General features: G+C 50.3%; 1 protein-coding gene across 6 annotated transcripts in view; it reads left to right on the top strand.

Moving 5' to 3' along the window:
• tnrc18 (trinucleotide repeat containing 18) overlaps window positions 1-21,206 on the top strand; it is a 145,395-nt gene that overhangs the window by 62,605 nt on the left and 61,584 nt on the right. For all 6 annotated transcript variants that reach the window (XM_033041095.1, XM_033041098.1, XM_033041096.1 and 3 more), the window contains exons 3-5: window positions 7,441-7,566; window positions 8,945-10,753; window positions 20,059-20,149. In XM_033041095.1, coding sequence (XP_032896986.1) covers window positions 7,441-7,566; window positions 8,945-10,753; window positions 20,059-20,149 — 2,026 coding nt within the window. The remainder of the gene's footprint in view (window positions 1-7,440; window positions 7,567-8,944; window positions 10,754-20,058; window positions 20,150-21,206) is intronic.

The raw sequence follows: 21,206 nt of genomic DNA, 5'->3' as shown, positions 1-21,206 counted from the left end.
AATGTACCATTGCATCCTTGAAACCGATCCAAAGTTAGCATCTAGAAGCCGTGGACTTAATCTGTGAATTGTACCACAAACATGTAATGTGCTGGGCGGCACGGCGGCTGCAGCGGGTAGAGCCGCTGCCTCACAGCGCCCGAGTCCCGGGTTCGATCCTGTTGTCCCCAGTTGCTATCTGTGCGGAGTTTGCACGTTCTCCCGCTTTCCCCCAGGTGCTGTGGTTTCCTAAAAGACTTTTGTTTGCGTGCTGTGCTATCCAGCCAAATAAAAGGCTATACATGAATACAACCGAGCCATCCACAGCCCATTGATACAGGGCAAGGGGAGAAACATTTAGTTAAAAAACATTTAGTGGAGGAACTGAAATGAATGAAATTTTTTATTTTTTTTGTAAACCAGTGTCAGCAGTTCCTCTTTTTCTCCAGGGAATTCTAAAGCCGTTGCTAAGAATACTGGATATTCTCTCCCTTGTAAATCAGGAAGAGTAATTGAAGCACTGCGTTTCCTCAAGTTGCCTAGTTCAGGCATTTCTGTTTTGGGAGCCCCCCCCCTCCCCTCATGACCCAGCCACCTGGTTTCCTTGGCTCGGAGCCTGGCACTCCTGCCCCCTCCTGCTCCTGGGAATGATCTTGTGGACATTTAGCTGTGTCAAAGGTGCTGGAGAAATGTAACTTGTAGTGCTGCGAGGACGTGCCATTGATTATTAGTGAGCAAACAAATCAAGTCCCCCCTCTGGCCGCCTGGCCTTGGTTAATTCGAGAGCCAACGCCCTTCAGACGTCCAGGCTGCCTGAGACAGATTGCCTTCCAGCTGCAAGCACAACCGCTGCAGTTTAGTTTAGCTTAAGAGACGCAGCACGGAAACAGGCCCCTCGTCCCACCGTGCCCGCGCCGACCGGCGATCCCCGCACAACAACGCCATCCTTGCGCGCACCAGGAACAATTTACATTTACACCAAGCCAATTAACCTGCAAGCCTGTACGTCTTTGGAGTGTGGGAGGAGACTGGAGAACCCGGAGAAAAGCTACGCAGGTCACGGGGAGAGCGTGCAAACTCTGAGCAGACAGCACTCGTAGTCCGGATTGAACCCAGGTCTCCGGCTCTGCAAGCACTGTTAAGGCAGCAACTCTACCGCTGCGCCACCGTGCAGTCTCAATTCTTCCCCATCTTTACACTATCTCTATCAAAATAATGACACTAGGCAGTCTTTGCATCAAGACATGGAAGCAGAATTAGTACAAACACAGTCTAACTTGGCCAGGGTGGTGCGGGTCCTTGATGGTGGCTGTTTCATAATGCGTTTATGCAGAACTGCATTGACTCTAAAAGAAAGCGAGTGTCTTAAAGACTCTGAGATGGAGAGAGAAAGGAGAAGAGGAGGAGGAGGAATTTCTTCAGCCAGAGGGCGGTGAATCTGTGGAACTCATCGCCACAGACGGCTGTGGAGATATTGCGTATTTTTAAAGCGGAGATTGATAGATACTTGATTACTATAGGGGTCAATGGTTACAATAGACAGTAGACAATAGGTGCAGGAGTAGGTCCATTTGTCCCTTCGAGCCAGCACTGCCATTCAACGTGATCATGGCTGATCATCCCCAATCAGTACCCCGTTCCTGCCTTCTCCCCATATCCCCTGACTCCGCTATTTTTAAGAGCCCTATCTAGCTCTCTCTTGAAAGCATCCAGAGAACCAGCCTCCACCGCCCTCTGAGGCAGAGAATTCCACAGTGTCCTCGTCTCCGTTCTAAATGGCTTACTCCTTATTCATAAACTGTGGCCCCTGGTTCTGGACTCCCCCAACATTGGGAACATGTTTCCTGCCTCTAGTGTGTCCAAGCCCTTAACAATCTTATATGTTTCAATGTGATACCCTCTCATCCTATGGGGGTCAAAGGGCAAAGGGAGGAAGGCAGGAGAATGGTGTGGAATGGAACAGCAGATGCTGATTTACGTCGAAGATGAGACGCAAAATGCTGGAGTAACTCAGCGGGACGGGCAGCATCTCTAGAGAGAAGGGATGGGCGACGTTTCGGGTCGAGACCTCAAAACATCACCCATTCCTTCTCTCCAGAAATGCTGCCCGTCCCGCTGAGTTACTCCAGCATTTTGCGTCTATGTTAGGCAGGAGAATGGGTGAAAGCCCTGTTTGAATGGCGGAGTAGCATAATTCTGCTCCTATGATTTATAAATTTGTTGCAAAATCCAATTGAGTCTATTCAGGGACTTATACTGAGCCATTGCTCTGAGAATTTTGGGGTTGCAATCAATTACTTATTTAAACAAGGTTCTTTTTTGGAAATTGAAGGCCTTAAGTTTGCAGCAGGCCGCTGTGTGCTTGGTTACTGCCTTGTGAGTGTTGCCTGTGGCAATCTGGGGCCTAGTTTACAGGAAAGCAGCCAAGGCTCCCTGCCAACTGAGTTGAATCAGAACTTGAGTTTTGCTTTTTATTAGCTTGGCACCCAAGCTACATCTTAGCTGAAAACCCTGCTTTAAAAAACAGCATTAAAACTCCAGGCGGCACCTCAGAGTGAAAACACCCGAAGGCAGTAGTTACCCCGGCACTAGGCCCAGGCCTGGAGGTTTTTTCCCCCCTGCAACCTCACTGGAAAATTTTATAATGTGGCGTTGTCACGGTAGCAGTTCCTTCTTCTGTTCTCGTATGAGTTTTTTGAAAGCACTGACTAATGCCAAAGCGGAATTTTATCAGGTCTCTTGCCCAGCCACGTCTGTGTTGCCAGCAGTGAGACGAGAGAGAGCTAGAATTGGCCTTGTGTTTAGGTATGTGGCTGGATCATTCCCCCTCGCCTTCCAGTTAGTTCAGTTGAGTTTTGAGATCCAGCGCGGAAACAGGGCCTTCGGCCATACTGCCCCATTCAATCATGGACCCCTGGTACCAGTACAAATCAAAAATCTATCTATCTCTGCCTTAAAACTGAACTGTGATTTAAAAGACTCTTGGACAGGTACACGGATAGAAAGGTTTGGAGGGATATGGACCAAATACGGGCAGGTGGGACTGGGGTAGATGGGGCATGTGGTCGGCATGGGCAAGCTGGGCCGAAGGGCCTGTTTCCGTTCTGTATGACTCGTACAGAGACCAAAGGGGGGAGCTCCGTGCTGAGACGACAGGGGGGGGGCTCCTTGCTGAGACCACTGAGAGGGAAAGCTATGATGGGACCACGGGGGGGGTAGCTATGATGTGGGGACCATGGAGGAGACCATGGGGGGGAGCTCCGTGCTGAGACCACAGGGGGGCTCCAAGCTGAGACCACGGGGGAGGGGAGCTATGATGGGACCACTGGGGTGGGGGGGGGGGGGGGGAGCTCCGTGCTGTGACCACGGGGGGGGGAGCTCCATGCTGAGACCAGGGGGGGGGGGGGGGCATCCGCGAGAACAGCGGACTGAGGTGGAAACGGCTGCATGTGATGGCAGTATCGGGGAAATAAAGCAGGGGAATTATAGCATTGGTTACATAAGTGCATGTTTACGTTAGTCACCTATAACGCAAGTCCCGGGGTGCCAGGATCTGCCTCTTTCAATGTTGTTTCTCAAACGTAGCTATGAATTTTATAAACAAGTCGACATGTGCAAAGTGTGCCCTGAAGACTGGGTCTTGGATGTGGTGACAACAGTGACAATTATTTGTGCAATAATCGAGGTTTTATTTCAATGTTTACAGCTGTATTGATAGCTGTATCAGAATGCTAATTGCTGCCAATGACCCATCTTCCTCTTCACCTCTGTTCTTCCTTCACCACTCAGCTCAAAAGATGTACAGGTTTGTAGGTTAATTGGCTTGGTATTATTGTAAATTGTCCCTGGTGTGTGTGTGTGTGTGTGTGTGTGGGATAGTGCTAGAAACTGAAACAGGTGCAGGAGTAGAGGCCATTCGGCCCTTCCAGCCAGTACCGCCATTCAATATGATCACTGCTGATCATCCACAATCAGTGCCCCGTTCCTGCCTTTCCCCCATATCCCTTGATTCCCTTAGCCCTAAGAGCTAAATGTAACTCCCTCTTGAAAACATCCAGTGAACTGGCCTCCACTGCCTTCAGTGTCAGAAAATTCACAACTCTCTGGGTGAAAAGGTTTTTCCTTATCTCAGTCCTAAATGGCCTACCGCTTATTCTTAAACTGTGACCCCTGGTTCTGGACTCCCCCAACATCGGGAACATTTTTCCTGCATCTAGCCTGTCCAATCCTTTAAGAATTTTATGTGTTTCCATAAGATCACCTCTCATCCTTCTAAATTCCAGCGAATACAAGCCCAGTCGACCCATTCTTTCATCGTATGGCAGTCCCACCATCCTGGGAATTAACCTGGTGAACATACTCTGCACTCCCTCAATAGCAATAAGGTCCTTCCTCAAATCAAGAGACCAAAACTGCACACAATACTCCAGGTGCGATCTCACCAGGGCCCTGTACAACTGCAACTGCCTTGCTCCTAAACTCAAATCCTTTCGCAATGAAGGCTAACAGGCCATTAGCTTTCTACACTGCCTGCTGTACCTGCATGTTTACTTTCAGTGAGTGGTGTACAAGCACTCGTACCAGGTCTCGTTGCACCTCCTCTTTTCCTAATCTGACACCATTCAGATAATAATTTGCCTTCCTGTTCTTGCCAAGTGCAAATGCAAAAACCTCACATTTATCCACATTATACTGCATCTGCCCACTCACCCAACCTATCCAAGTCACCCTGAAGCCTCATAGCATCCTCCTCGTAGCTCACACTGCCGCCCAGCTTGGTGTCATCCGCAAACTTGGAGATGTCACATTTAATTCCCTCGTCTAAAGCGTTAATATATATTGTAAACATCAGGGGGTCCCAGCACCGAGCCTTGCAGCAGCCCACGGGGATCGCTGGTCGGCACGGACTCGGTGGGCCGAAGGGCCTGTTTCCATGCTGTGTCTCTAAACTAAGCTAAGCTAAACCATCAGTCATCAGAGACAGGGCCTTCAGTCAGGCATAAAACTTCAAGTAGCCCTTGCTTTCCCTCTCTCTCCACATCCCCTCCCCCTTCCCAGTTCGCCCGCCAGTCTTACTGTGTCCGACCACATTTTAACTCCGTACCGCCCACTGCCCCGACTTCTAGTCTGAGGAAGGGCCTCGACCCCGAAACGTTGCCCATTACTTCTCTCCGGAGATGCTGCCCGTCCCGCTGAGTTGTGTCTATCTCCAGCAAGTCAGAATCAGCCTCTTGTTTGGACTGCGAATGTAAACCCGTAAATGACAGCAGATTCCCAAAATAAATACACAACATTGGACAATGAAGCCTTTTAAAACAATTATGACTTTCACTGCTCCCCCATCTTTAGTTTAGGTCGCAGTTTCGTACACCTTCCTGTACTGAAGAGATGATCTTCTGAACCTGTTGCAAATAATTCCATTGTGATCAAGGGAAATCTCTGTCCAGTTTGTTGTGTTGTGTGTGTGTGTGTGTGTGGCTTTAGAAATGGCTGATGTTAAATATTTGCCCGGACTCTTACTAAATAATCGTCTGAGGCCCGGGAGCTAACCTTTGAACCTTTGTCCTCCAAGTCGCCCTGCATCCATTATCTAGGCCCCGCTGCAGATACCAGTCTATTGGCAGGCTTGACAAAGTGCCTCATTTATATTGTAGACAGCGGGCTTCATGTTAATGTTATTATCAAGTGCGTTGAGAGGCACAGTGGCGCAGCGGTAGAGTTACTGCCTTATAGCCCTGTCCCACGGTACGAGTTCATTCCAAGAGCTCTCCCGAGTTTAAAAAAAAATCAAACTCGTGGTAAGCACGGAGAATGAACGTAGCGGGTACGTGGGAGCTCGGGGACGTCTCTTAGCGGCTCGTAACGCTAACGGCAGGTACTCGGGAAGACTCGCTAACGGCAGGTAAGCACGGGAAGACTCGTGAAGATTTTTCAACATGTTGAGAAATGTCCACGAGAGCCCCGAGTACTTACGAGCGGCCATTATCGTAAATCTCCGAGTTCGAATCAGGGCAAACTCGGGAGAGCTCTTGGAATGAACTCGTACAGTGGGACAGGGCTATTACAGCGAATTACAGCGCCAGAGACCCGGGTTCGATCCCGACTACGGGTGCTGTCTGTACGGAGTTTGCACGTTCTCCCCGTGACCGCGTGGGTTATCTCCGAGATCTTCGGTTTCCTCCCACACTCCAAAGACGTGTAGGTTTGTAGGTTAATTGGCTTGGTAAATGTAAATTGTCCCTAGTGGGTGTAGGACACACTGGGGATGGGGACTTTAACCTCTCACCTTCTTTAGTCAGAGGGTGGTGAATGTGTGGAGTTCTTCGCCACAGACAGCTGTGGAGGCCAAGTCAATGAACATTTTTAAGGCAGAGTTTTTTGTTCACCTTCTGCGCTTGAATGCATTTCACCAATTGTAAATCTTCTAAATTGTCTCTCTGAAACAATGCTTCATTGCCACACGTACCTCGGTGCAGTTAAATTATTATTTTTGCATTCAGTTCAGTGACAATCTTACTGAACATTAGGCTAAATCATTGGCAGACAGCACGTTGGGCAGTCAGAGCCCTGTTCCCCAGATGGGAGAATCAAATACTGGAGGGCATTACCTATTCAGTGAGAGGGCCAAAGCTTAAAGATGCGCAGAGCAATGAGGAGGAATTTCTTTAGTCAGAGGGTGGTGAATCTGTGGAATTCTGTGCTGCACAAGGCTGTGGAGGCCAAGTCAAGTTTTAAAGGCGGAGATAGAGAGATTCTTGATTAGGGGTTACGGGGAGAAGGCAGGAGAATGGGGTTCGGAGGCAGAGATAGATCAGCCATGACTGAATGGTGGAGTAGACTCGATAGGCCGAATGGCCTGATTCTGCTCCTATCACTTGTGAGCAAGTTTTTTTCACACAGAGGGTGGGTGCCTGGAACGCGCTGCCAGGGGTGGTAGTCGCGGCAGATACGCTAGTGGGATTTAAGAGACGTTTAGATAGGCACGTGGATATGTGGGAACGGAGGGATATGGAGTATGTGCAGGGAGGTAGGAGTTAGTCCTGGTATCATGTTCGACACAGACATTGTGGGCTGAAGGGCCTGTGGCTGTGCTACCCACGTCTATCTTCTATGAATCGTACTCAAATGCAAGAGAGTTTAACAGTTGATCACACTGAGCCAGTAGGGGCAGGTCCGATGGTAGTGGGTCGCTGTTTATACAAGGGGTGGCGAGATGGCCCAGCGGGCAGAGCTGCTGCCTCATGGTGCCAGAGAGCCTGGTTCGACGCCGACCTCGGGTGCTATCTGCGAGGAGTTTGCACGTTCTCCTCCGTGACCGGACCCAATCTTCAAAAGAATTCAGTTCAGTTTTTTGCATAAGATGAAATTGAAATGTATTAAAAAAATATATATTTTTTGCCGTGAGTGATACACGCCGTTGAACGCCTGTTGAGTGATATCTTTGTTCCTCTCCATCTGCAGGTTATTCACACTTGCCCAGCAGCTTATACCCTCCGTACATCCCCATCGGTCACCTGGAACACCCGGGCAGTGGAAGCCCCCTCCTCGCCCAGCTCAGCCAACACAACCTGTTTGATTCCCAGAAAGGTCAGTCGCTTCTCTCCCACCGACATCTTCATCTCGCTTGTCCCGCAAGCGAATCTAACATCAGGGAGACCGACACGGAAATTCAAGATTCAAGAGAGATACAAGAGAGTTTATTGTCATGTGTCCCTGATAGGACAATGAAATTCTTGCTTTGCTTCAGCACAACAGAACATAGTAGGCATTGACTACAAAACAGATCAGTGTGTCCATATACCATTATATAAATATACACACATGAATAAATAAACTGATAAAGTGCAAATAAACAGATAATGGGCTATTAATGTTCATAGTTTTGTCCGAGCCAAGTTTAATAGCCTGATGGCTGTGGGGAAGTAGCTATTCCTGAACCTGGTCGTTGCAGTCTTCAGTCTTCAAAAATGCTGGGATAATTCAGCGGGCCAGGGAGAATAAGGTCATAAGGAATGGGAGTAGAATCAGGCCATTCGGCCCATCGAGTCTACTCCGCCATTCAGTCAGTTCAATTCGGCTGATCTATCTCTCCCTCATAACCCCATTCTCCCGCCTGTCCCTAGTGTGTGTAGGATAGTATTAATGTACGGGGTGATCGCTTGTCGGCACGGAATCAGTGGGCCGAAGGGCCTGTCCCTGTGCTAGATCTCTAACGTCTAAAGTCTAAAAACCCAAAGAACAGACCTAGTTTAGTTTAGTTCATTATTGTCACATGTTCATAAAGTCACAAGTGATTGGAGCAGAACCAGGCCATTCGGCCCGTCGAGTCTACTCCGCCATTCTGTCATGGCTGATCGATCTCACCCTCATAAAACCCATTCTCCTGCCTTCTCTCCTCATGGCCCCTGAGATCTGTACTGATCAAGCATCGCTGGAGAAAAGGAATGGGGTGACGTTTCGGGCCGAGGTCCTTCTTCAAACTCAGGCTGAGAGTCGGGGAAAGCGAGTGATGTAGACTGGGAGCTCGTACATTGGTGCCGTGAGCAGATAATGTTCCCTTTATCAGTTGCGGAGCAGTAAGGGAACATTATCTGCTCACGGTGGCGCAGCGGCAGAGTTCCCGCCTCACAGCGCCCGAGACCCAGTTTGATCCTGACTACGGGTGCTGTCTGTACGGAGTTTGCTCGTTTTCTCTGTGACCGCGTGGGTTTTCTCCAGGTCATCTCGCTGCCTCCCACACTCCAAAGATGTTCAGGTTTGCAAGGTAATTTCCTTCGGTAAAAAATGGTAAATTGTCCCTAGTGTGTGTAGTTTGCTCTGGTATTTTATTTCATTAAAAACTCGAATGTTTTATTCTGAATTGGTTCACTGTATGTCGCGTTGTCACTTGCGGGCGGAGCAGCAAGGCGATAACCTTGTATGTGACCATCCTCGGCCAATAAACGTATTCTTCCGTTCTTTGCAGATGGATACTATTTCCACAGCCACGCCGGCCAGCCGACCCTCCATGGCACGGCCAACCCCCAGGGCAACATCCCGCACGCCTCCCCCGGCCACATGCCCGCTTCTGCCCTCCGAGAGAAGGAGCTCTGCCACGCTCTCAAAGGCGTCAAGGAGTCGGAGAGGTACCTGAGCAAAGACCCCAAGGAGAAGCTCTACAGGAGCGAGGTGAACGTCAACGTGAGCAAGAAGGAGAAGGACAAGCCCCGGGAGGAGTCCAGGCCCAGGAGCGTGGTGGACCTCACCCAGGATGGGGTGCGGATGGAGAACGACAGGCGGATACACCTGCTGGACAAACCCATCAAGATGGCCGACCACCTCCCCACCGTCCTCAACAGCCACTCGCCCAACCGCGGCCCTGGTGGTGGTGGCGGCGAGCCCAAGCCCAAGAACCCCCTGCAGACCCTGTCCCTCAGCAACTGCAACAGCGACTCCAGCTCCTCCCTGCGGCTGGCGGGCGGCGAGCAGGAGCGGTGTTCCAAGGACTCGCTGAAGCACGACGAGAACATGAGGCCGCCGCCGCTGCACGGCCACGCCGACAAGGCCCGCAAGTGCGACCCGATGGCGACCGCCGCCGGCACCTTACACGTCTCCTGCGGCTGCCCGTCCCCGCACCCGTCGCAGGCGTCCCGCCTTCCCCCCGCCACCGCCTTCCCCCCGCTGCCCGTCCACACGGGCATCTACACCATCTACCCCAACGGCAGGGAGCCGGGCAAGGAGCATAAAGTCATCGCGCCCACCTTCGTCCCTTCCGTCGGCTTCTACGAGGACAGGAACGGGCCCATTCAGATCGCCTCGCAGGCCCGGGACAACAGGAACGACAAAAACAAGGAGAAAGACGTTGTCGGCAGGACTTGCGGGGAGCGAGCGGGCCCCTTGCAGGGGTCTGCGGAGAGGATAGTGGATTCCTCCCGGCTGATGGGGCACCAGGACCTGCCGGTCCACGCGGACATCAAACGGGTGGAGCACATGAGGGAGGAAGGATCCGTCATCAGGTCCAACTCGCTGGCAATCAAGAGGCCGGTGAACTCGGAACTCTTCTTGAACAAGGCGGGCCACAGCCCGTGTGAAACGGCGAAAGATTTGGTGAGGTCGGGCTTTGAGGTGGACCACAGGGGCCAAGAGAGGGACAGGTTCCAAAGGCCCATCCTGAAGGAGTCGTGCAAAGTGTACAATGGGGCGGAGGTGGCGAGGCTGCACCTGGAGCAGGCGCAGTTGAAACGCTCGGCCACCCCGGAGCCCAAGTGGAAGCCCTTTGAGATGGCCACGTACGCCACCAGCCAGATGGCGGCGCTGGCGGCCCAGCACAACCACGCCAGCCGGGCGGAGGAGGAGCAGAAGAAGGCCTTCCTGGACACGGCTGCCCTCCAGCGCGCGGCGGCGGCAGCAGCGGGCAACCCCAGCGAGGTGTCGGCCATGCAGAGCCTGATCAAGTACAGCGGCAGCTTTGCCAAGGAGACGGCCACGGGCAGAGTGGGCAGCGGCAAGAAGAGCCCGTTCGGGGGCCTGGGAAACATGAAGAACGAGTCGGGCCAGCACAAGGTGCAGCACCTGCCGCTCCAGCAGCTCGGCAAGCAGCTGAAGCGTGACCCCGAAAGGCCCGACAGCGCCAAGTCCTTCGGCAGGGAGGCCGGGGGGGCTCAGGGCGAGGTGGAGGTCCGGCATCCGCCCGTCGGCATCGCCGTGGCCGTGGCTCGGCAGAAGGACAACAGCGGCAAGCCCGGGCCCGGCGCGATGGACAGGGACCGCTCGCTATCCATGAACAGCATCAAAGGTAAAGTCCACCAACCTCCCCCCACTGTTGTGGGACACCCCCCCCCCCCCCCCCCACTCACCTGATGCCACGGTTCCATGTTCATACATTCATCACTGGAACTTATAGAAACTTACAAAATTCTTAAGGGGTTGGACAGGCTAGATGCAGGAAGATTGTTCCCGATGTTGGGGAAGTCCAGAACAAGGGGTCACAGTTTAAGGATAAGGGGGAAATCTTTTAGGACCGAGATGAGGAAAACATTTTTCACACAGAGAATGGTGAATCTGTGGAATTCTCTGCCACAGAAGGTAGTTGAGGCCAGTTCATTGGCTATATTTAAGAGGGAGTTAGATGTGGCCCTTGTGGCTAAATGGATCAGGGAGTGTGGAGAGAAGGCAGGTACAGGATACTGAGTTGGATGATCAGCCATGATCATATTGAATGGCGGTGCAGGCTCGAAAGGCCGAATGGCCTACTCCTGCACCTATTTTCTATGTTTCTATGTTTTTATGAAAGCAGAATCAGGCCATTCAGCCCTTCATGGCTGATCTATCCTTCCCTCCCAGCTGGTGTGTGTGGAGTGCAGCGTAGGTTTACAAGGTTAATTCCCAGGATGACGGGACTGTCATATGCTGAGAGAATGGAGCAGCTGGGCTTGTACACTCTGGAGTTGAGAAGGATGAGAGGGTATCTCATTGAAACATATAAGATTGTTAAGGGTTTGGACACGCTAGAGGCAGGAAACATGTTCCCGATGTTGGGGGAGTCCAGAACCAGGGGCCACAGTTTAAGAATAAGGGGTAAGGCCATTTAGAACGGAGACGAGGAAACACTATTTCACACACAGAGAGTTGTGAGTCTGTGGAATTCTCTGCCTCAGAGGGCGGTGGAGGCCGGTTCTCTGGATGCTTTCAAGAGAGAGCTACACAGGGCTCTTAAAGATAGCGGGATATGGGGAGAAGGCAGGAACGGGGTACTGATTGTGGATGATCAGCCCTGATCACATTGAATGTCAGTGCTGGCTCGAAGGGCCGAATGGCCTACTCCTGCACCTATTGTCTATTGCCTATTGACCCGGTGGGCTGAAGGGCCTGTCTCCACGCTGTATCACTAATCTAAACTACGCACGGGTGATACGATCGCCTTTGGCTTTATAATTACCCTTGCACAGCTTTGACTTTAGCGAGTTTAGCAAATATGTTTTCAAAGAAAGGAATTTCCAAGAGATAAAGCAAGCAGTGTAATGAGTGGAGCCGGGCGGCCCATTCATGGGCCCAGCAGGAAGGTTTAAAATAACGGTGCCGGTCGGAGATTTGCACAGGGAACAAACATCGAATAGTGGAATTTCAAACATTCGGAGAGGAATTATCAACAGCGGCTCTGAGGTAAAATTAACATGGTCCGTATGTGTAGGGAGGAACTGCAGATGCTGGTTTAAATCGAAGATAGGCACAAAACGCTGGAGTAACTCAGCGGGCCAGGCAGCGTCTCTTGTATTGAGAATTCCAAGGTTGGCATTAATAGAAGTGAGTTTCAGAAGGAGCGTACTGTGTTGATGCAACTTCCGCATGCAGCTGTGCACGGATTTCCACCGCCTGTGTTTATAGAGCCGCCCAGCGACCATGAAACGTGTCGGAAGGAACCGCAGGTGTTGGTTTAAAACGGAGATAGGACACAAAGAGCTGGAGTAACTCAGCGGGTCAGGCAGCGACTCTGGAGAGAAGGAATGGGCGAAGTTTCGGGTCGAGACCCTTCTTCACACCTGATGTCAAGGGAGTGCGCGGGACAGAGATAGAATGTAGTCGGAGACAGTAAGACTGGTGGGAGAACTGGGACGCGGGGAGGGGATGGAGAGAGAGAGGGGGAAGGCAAGGGCTACTTGAAGTTAGAGAAGTCAATGTTCATACTGCTGGGGTATAACTAACATACTCCATATGTGCAGCAAGCTTTTTATTTTCATTGTTGTTACAGGAGGCACAGGCAAGCAAAAATGGAATAGCGGAACCAAGACTGATTTTCCCTGATTGTTGACAAACTGAAATATTATTTTTCCTTTTGTAAAGATTTTGAGTAACTAAATATTAAATGTACCCACAACCAGCAATGGCATTGACTGCCCTAAAATATAAAATGAAATCTTGGAATCCAGGTTTAAGTTGGATTATCATTTAATTTAAGTTAGATTCACGAGGTTGTTGGTAGGCCTTGAGGGTGTGAGCTATAGGGAGAGGTTGGCTCGGCTGGGACTCTATTCCTTGGAGCGCAGGAGGATGAGGGGTGATCTTGTAGAGGTGTATAAAATAATGAGAGGATTTTACTGCCCTACTTTGTCAAAAGGAAATGACTGACATTAAGGTGTTTTCTTGTAAATGAGGAAAACGTGTTTTTCCTTCAGCTCTCTGTGATGGAATTTCTGACTTCTCTGGTATAAATATTTTCATACTCAGAGAAGACGTATTTTGTTCACCATTGTGCAGCGCATATCGCAAACACCCTAAAACAAGTAATATCTCAATTTTGACAAAATTGTCAGTTGCTTCCTTTTTGTCAAATTAGGGCAGAATAGATCGGGTAGATGCACAATCTCTCTTTGCCCAGAGCAGGGGAATCGAGGACCAGAGGCCATAGGTTTAAATTTTTTTTTTTTTTTTTTTTTCATTTAAAATAAACCAACACAAAAATGGAAAAAAAACATGTTGATAAGAAACACTCAGATAATGCAGAAAAGAAAAATACAAAAACATGCAGAAATGTAAAATAAACAGAAATAATTAAAAAATATATATATTTTTAAAAATTATAAAATAGAACTTAAGGTGAAGGGGGCGAAGGCAGGAACGGGGTACTGATTGTGGATGATCAGCCATGATCACATTGAATGGCAGTGCTGGCTCGAAGGGCCAAATGGCCTACTCCTGCACCTATTGCCTATTGTCTATTGAAAAGATTTAATAGGAATCTGAGGGGTCATTTTCTCACACAAATGGTACCTGTCTAACTGTTTTTTAAATGTTGGGATAGTCCCTGCTTCGACTAACCCATCTGGCAGCTTGTTCCATACACCCACACCGTCATTTGTGTGAAAAGGTTACCCCCCAGATTCCTATTAAATCTTTTCCCCTTCACCTTGAACCTGTGTCCTCTGGTCCTCGCTCCCCCTACTCAAAGGCAAGCGACTCTGTGCATCCACCCGATCTATTACTTGTACAATTAAATCATAGCCCACGTGGCAACTTTGATGATGAAATTCAAAGTTTCCATGGGTGCAGTATTCTAAGATGATTGCATGTTCATTGTTTAGCATTAACACACGAGCTGGCTGAAGACCAGTTCACTTCAGTTTAAGGTCACGTGCGACGGGGTCCCAGTGAGAAGCTTTTTGTTGCGTGCTAACCAGTCAGCGGAAAGACAATGCATGATTACAATCGAGCCGTTTACAGTGTACAGATACATGATAAGGGAATAAACGCTTAGTGCAAGGTAAAGCCAGCAAAGTCCGGTCAAGGATAGTCCGAGAGTGGATAGTAAACATAGAAAATAGGCCATTCGGCCCTTTGAGCCAGTACCGCCATTCAATATGATCATGGCTGATCATCCAAAATCGGTACCCCGTTCATGCTTTCTCCCCATATCCCTTGATTCCGTTAACCCGAAGGGCTAAATCTGACTCTCTCTTGAGAGTTACTTCTCTTGTAGTTCAGCACTGCTCTCTGGTTGTGGTAGGATGATTCAGTTGCCCGATAGCAGCTGGGAAGAAGCTGTCGTTGAATCACGGTGGCGGTGGCTAGGACATAGCTTGCCCTTTCAGTCGACGTACACGGCCCCCCCCCTTTACTTTTCTCGACACGCAGAGGGCAAAGAATGGAGCGACAGTGTACGATTGAACCTCACGCTTGTGTGAGGGCCTCACGTGATCTGGGGGCCTGTCCATCCATCCTCCACACCATAATGTGTTTGTAATGTAAAAAAACATTGATTGGCGTCACGGCAGGGGGGGGGGAGACAAAGAGGAACACTTCCCTCTCTCCTGCATTCCATTGTGTGGGAAATTCTTCTGGCTAGACATCATGTGGCCGTCTGCTGTGGAGGGCTTTGTGCGCGCGGTAGTTATTCAGCCTGTTGCCAAGGCCCAACGGCCCCCAGTCGGCCGTGGCTTCACAGGGAGCAACTCGGTGACGAGGACGCAGGCAGCTAACATTAAAGTGTAATTTACGGAGCAGAACTAAGAGCTACAAAAACAAGGAGCCCGATGCTAACCGCTTTTCCAGTCCGTTGCTAGGCGACGTGTGTGGGGGGTGGGGGGGGGGGGGGGGACCCTCCGGAGGGGAAAGTATTCATTTCTGTTTTCTCCGGCAAACGGAAACTCTGGCGATAACATTAGTCTGTGGGCGATTAGGGAAGGCAGTGAGCCTACGAGGCTGCACGGCAAGACAACAGCACCGTTTAGACGACTAATCTGACGGATTGTAGGAATAAGAGAAGATAGACACAAAAAGCTGGAGTAACTCAGCGGGACAGGCAGCATCCCTGGAGAGAAGGGATGGGGTGACGTTTCAGGTCGAGACCCTTCTTCAGACCGTCTGAAGAAGGGTCTCGACCCGAAACGTCGCCCATTCTGAAGAAGGGACTCGACCTGAAACGTCGCCCATTCCTTCTCTCTAGAGACGCTGCCTGTCCCGCTGAGTTACTCCAGCTTTTTGTGTCTATCTTCCGTTTAAACCAGCATCTGCAGTTTTGTAGGAATAAAATGCTGATATTTAGGGCTGGGATGCAGGCACAGTCTAGGCCTTTATCCTGAGCAGGGTGAATGTACACTCTTCCATTTTCCTTCAAGACAAGTCCTCTATTCATGTACGTCAACAACAGCTCTCTGTCTGAGCTGAATTATCTCATACCAGAACCACCTGTAGCAATAAATGGATGCGGGGGGGAGGGGAAATTAAAAGCAATTAATTGAATAAATGTTGCATAAAATCACATTACTTGCTTTCTTTCCTTCCCTCTGTAAGTCGGGCCAAAGCAGAGTAGGCCCCGTTAGTCGGTATGTGTAGGAAGGAACACTGTTTACACCGAATATACGCACAAAAAGCTGGACTGAGGACTCAGACGAAGACCCGCTGAGTCACCTATTCCTTTTCTCCAGAGATGCTGCCTGACCTCGCTGAGTCACTCCAGCTTTTTTTGCATCAATCTTAGGCCCTGTTCGCCCCCCTCCCCGCTTTATTTTCCCATCATCTTGAGCCACGGTACCATAACTTGGAATCATATTTCTCCAAAATGGCCTCCACGCCTCTTCTGTTTTTGATCTGCGACCCAGTCAACCCCTGAGATAAATGAAGGTCGGCACAAAGCCCTGGAGTAACTCAGCGGGTCAGGCGTCATTTCTGGAGTGAAGGAATGGGTGACGTTTCGAGTCGAGATCCTTCTTCAGGCTGAAAGACAATAGGCAGTAGGTGCAGGAGGAGTCCATTCTGCCCTTTGAGCCAGCACCGCCATTCAATGTGATCATGGCTGATCATCCACATTCAGTACCCCGTTCCTGCCTTCTCCCCGTATCCCCCGACTCCGCTGTCTTTAAGAGACCTATCTAGCTCTCTTTTGAATGTGTTCAAGAAGGAACTGCAGATGCTGGAAAATCAAAGGTAGACAAAAGTGCTGGAAAAACTCAGCGGGTAAGGCAGCATCTATGGAGAGAAGGAAATAATAGGCAACATTTCAGGCTGAAACCCTTCTCTCTTAAAAGCATCCAGAGAACCGGCCTCCACCGCCCTCTGGCCTCCACCGCCCTCTGCGGCAGAGACTTCCACACACTCACAACTCTCTGGGTGAAAAAGTGTTCCCTCATCTCCGTTCTAAATGGCTTACCCCTTATTCTTAAACTGTGGCCCCTGGTTCTGGACTCCCCCAACATCGGGAACATGTTTCCTGCCTCTAGCGTGTCCAAACCCTTAATAATCTTATATGATTCAATAAGATCCCCCTCTCATCCTTCTAAACTCCAGAGTGTACAAGCCCAGCCGCTCCATTCTCTCAGCATATGACAGTCCCGCCATTCTGACCACAGGAAGTCTTTCTCTGATCACAGAACGAGCCACCTCGCATTATTCGGACACGACATCTATCAGCTTTAAACGAGGCAAGGCTCGTAGCTACCTGGATTAGCTTCATCAAGCTACAGCACAAGCATTAAAGTGCAGAAGTCACCTCCTCGCACCCGCTGCATCAGTCAATAAATCACAGCTGGTCTTAAAACACTGGAGTAACTCAGCGGGACAGGCAGCATCTCTGGAGAGAAGGAATGGAATGGGTGACGTTTCAGGTCGAGACCCTTCTTCAGACTGAGTCTTAAATCACTTCCCTGTTCATTCCCCGTAACCTTTGACTCCCCATTAGACTAAAAGTATATTTCAGCCAGGGTTGCATTCAATCTCCCAGCCTCGGCAGCTCTGGGGGGGGGGGGGGGGGGGGGGGGGGGGGGGCGTAGAATCCAAAAGACTCAGCGTCTTCTGAAATAAATCTCTCTGCATCCTCTGTCTTCTAATTCACAAGTTCACAAGCGATAGGAGTAGAATTAGGCCATTCGGCCCATCGAGTCTCCTCCTCCATTCAATCATGGCTGATCTCTGCCACCAAACCCCATTTTCCTGCCTTCTCCCCATAACCCTTGACACCCGTTCTAATCAAGAATTTGTCTATCTCTGCCTTAAAAATATCCACTGACTCGGCCTCCACAGCTGTCTGTGGCAAAGAGTTCCACAGATTAACCGCCCTCTGACTAAAGAAGTTCCTCCTCACCTCCTTTCTAAAAGAGCGCCCTTCAATTCCGAGGCTGTGACCTCTGGTCCTAGACTCTCCCACCAGTGGAAACATCCTCCCCACATCCACACTCTATCCAGGCCTTTCATTATTCTGTAAGTTTCAATGAGGACCCCCCGAGATTACATCACAAGTGTAGACATCCTCTCTGCATTGGGTTTCCTCTGGGTGCTCCAGTTTCCTCCCACGCCCCAAAGACGTGCGGGTTTGTAGGTGAACTGGCTTGTGTAAATTGCAAATTGTCCGTAGTGCGTAGGATATTGCTAGTGTACGTGGCGATCGCAGGTCGGCGCGGACTCGGTGAGCCGTAAGGGCCTGTTTCTGCGCCGAATCTACAAAGTCCAAAGTCCCCGGGTTCAAACCCCAGCCTCTACGGACGGCGCAGCGGGTGGAGCCGCTGCCTCACATCGCCAGAGACCCAGGTTCGATCCTGACCTCGGCTGCTGTCTGCGTGGAGTTTGCACGTTCTCCCTGTGCCCGCACGGGTTTCCCTCCGGGTGCCCTGGTTTCCTCCCACATCCAGAAGACGCGCGCGTTTGTAGGTTCATTGTCTTCCTTAAATTGTGAATAAGATCGTGGGATAAGATAGAACTCGCGCTCACGAGTGGGCGATCGATGGTCGGCGCGGACTTTGTTACCTCTAAAGTCCAAAGTCTGAATATCATTGAATATTTCCACTTCCCGCTCAGTGTATCTTGATGCAGAAAGTTCTCGAGAAGATTGTCGCAGAGTTTGTGCAACTTTCAGATTTTTCCTTTGTCACTATATTTGTCCCTTATCGTTTTATAGACACAACAGCACCTGTTTTATTTTGTTGCTTCCTCACTTGCCCAACACATGTTGGCTTTCAAAGCTGACTAGTATAAAAATGACACAAAGTCAGGACCCACCATAAATCAATTAACCTTTTGTGTCTGCTTCAGTGCGTCATGGCTGGGATATTAAGGTTGTGATATTAATCCCCACACATAAGGGCTGGAACTGGTCCAGTTTGTGTTGTAATGGAAACTCTGAATGTGCAGCCTCTCAAAGCACATGGATACTCCTTTCTGAGGGGGAATGTTCTCTACAGCAAGCAGTTCAGTTTAGAGTTACAGCGCGGATACAGGCCCTTCGGCCCACCCAGTCTGCTCCGACCCACGCGATCCCCGCACACTAACACTATCCCACACACACTGGGGACAACTTACATTTACACCAAGCCAATTAACCGACAAAACCTGTACGTCTTTGGAGTGTGGGAGGAAACCGAAGATAGACAATAGTCAATAATAATAATAATAATGGATGGGATTTATATAGCGCCTTTCTAATACTCAAGGCGCTTTACATCGCATTATTCATTCACTCCTCAGTCACACTCGGTGGTGGTAAGCTACTTCTGTAGCCACAGCTGCCCTGGGGCAGACTGACGGAAGCGTAGCTGCCAATCTGCACCTACGGCCCCTCCGACCACCACCAATCACTCACATTCACACACATTCACACACAGGCAAAGGTGAATGAAGTGTCTTGCCCAAGGACACAACGACAGTATGCACTCCAAGCGGGATTCGAACCGGCTACCTTCCGGTTGCCAGCCGAACACTTAGCCCATTGTGCCATCTGTCGTCCCATAGACATTAGACATTAGGTGCATGAGTAGGCCATTTGGCCCTTCGAGCCAGCACCGCCTCGGAGAAGAAGACCCACGCAGGTCACGGGAGGAGCGTACAGACTCCATACACACGAGCGCCCGTAGTCAGGATGGAACCCGGGTCTCTGGCGCTGTGAGGCAGCAGCTCTACCCGCTGCGCCACCTTGTTCTTTACAGCTGGAACTTGCAGGGATCACCAAAGGTGTTTTTAATTATTCAGGTTAAATTAAAATTAACATTTGGAGTGTTGCGGAGATAGACACAAAATGCAAAATAGACACACCTTTGCCAGCCAACAATGGACCTACCTGTGGACATTTGTGGCCGGCCCCCTGATGAGTCATGGTCTTCTCTTGCTTTTAGCTCTTCACCCCATCCCCCTCCCCTCCCACCCTCTATGTTCAGTCTGAAGATGGATCCTGGCCTGAAACATCACCCCTCATCCTTCTAAACTCCAGAGTGTACAAGCCCAGCCGCTCCATTCTCTCAGCATATGACAGTCCCGCCATCCCGGGAATTAACCTTGTAAACCTACGCTGCACTCCCTCAATAGCAAGAATGTCCTTCCTCAAATTAGGGGACCAAAACTGCACACAATACTCCAGGTGTGATCTCACTAGGGCTCTGTACAACTGCAGAAGGACCTCTTTGCACCTATATTCGATTCCTCTTGTTTGATTCCTCTTGTGTTGGACGTATGGCCTACTCCTGCACCTATTTTCTATGTTTCTTTGAGAGAAGGAATGGGTGACGTGTCGGGTTGAGTCGAGCCCCTTCCTCTGTGTGTGAACTGATCGCGTTGCTGTGTTTGTTGGGGGAGATGGTGGCATCGTGCCGTGAGGTGACGTTCTGCTCTCTTTCTCGCTGCAAGGACACGGGCGGACGGAGGAGGAGAGGAGCGAGGATCGCCACCGACACCGGGAGGAGCGGCTCATCGCCCGCGAGCAGGAGAAGCTGTTGAGGTGAGAGGGTCGAAGCCGCCCCAGGCATTGTTCCCCCCCCCCCCCCCCCACACACACCTCCATCGCGCTGTGACTCCTTACCAATTCTATTCCTATTCCTTGTGGCCGTATGAGGTGAAACAGTAACTCTGTTTCTATCTTCACAGATGCGGGTTGGTTGGTCCAGGGGGCCTTGTATTTTAGTTTAGTTTAGAGACACAGCGCACAGGCAGGCCCTTCTGCCCATCGCACCCACCCCGTCCAGCGATCCCCGCACATTAACACTGCCCTACACACACTAGGGACAATTTGACATTTACACCAAGCCGATTAACCTACAAACCCGCACGTCTTTGGAGTGTGGGAGGACACCGGAGATCTGGGAGGAAACCCACGCAGGTCATGGGGGTGGGGGGGGGGGAAACGTGCAAACTCCGTACAGGCAGCGCCCGTAGTCGGGATCGAACCCGGGTCTCAGGCGCTGAGAGGCAACGACTCTGCATCTGCACCACCGCGCCGGCCAATATTTCTGGTCAATATTTGAGTAAAATCTTGGCAGATCTGTTTGGAGGCAACTTAAAAGGGAGAGAGTCATTTTTTTCAAGAGGAAAACATCATCCGTTGGTGAAGTTGATGTAACGTGTGTTGAGGAATGCAGAGCGACGGGGAGAACAGTGACCTCGGTCAGATCCTCCCGCACAATTAAGTATTTTCATTTAGAAATAAAACAACAATTAAGTCCATTCACTGCGTTAAAATGTGTGAAATGTGTAGGGGTTTCATTAATTCCATCGCCACTAGCACTACCTCCACAGAGTGTTATTATATTCAGCCGATCCAAGACAAACTGGTTTTAAAAGCAGGACTCTTGAGGCGTTTGGGGGGGGGGTGGGGGAGGGACCTCCGTGAGGGGAAGGTGGGAGAACAAAGGGGGGGGCACACTCGTTTAGAATCCGCTACCCAGGGGGATAAGCCTGCTTTTGAGAAGGAACTGCCGATGTTGGAAAATCGAATGTAGACAAAGTCAGCGGGTGCGGCAGCATCTATGGAGCGAAGGAAATAGGCATCGTTTCGGGCC

Source organism: Amblyraja radiata, chromosome 22 (genome assembly GCF_010909765.2).
Source record: "Amblyraja radiata isolate CabotCenter1 chromosome 22, sAmbRad1.1.pri, whole genome shotgun sequence".
Classification (NCBI taxonomy): domain Eukaryota; kingdom Metazoa; phylum Chordata; class Chondrichthyes; order Rajiformes; family Rajidae; genus Amblyraja; species Amblyraja radiata.
This window is presented reverse-complemented; position numbering and strand designations above follow the sequence as displayed.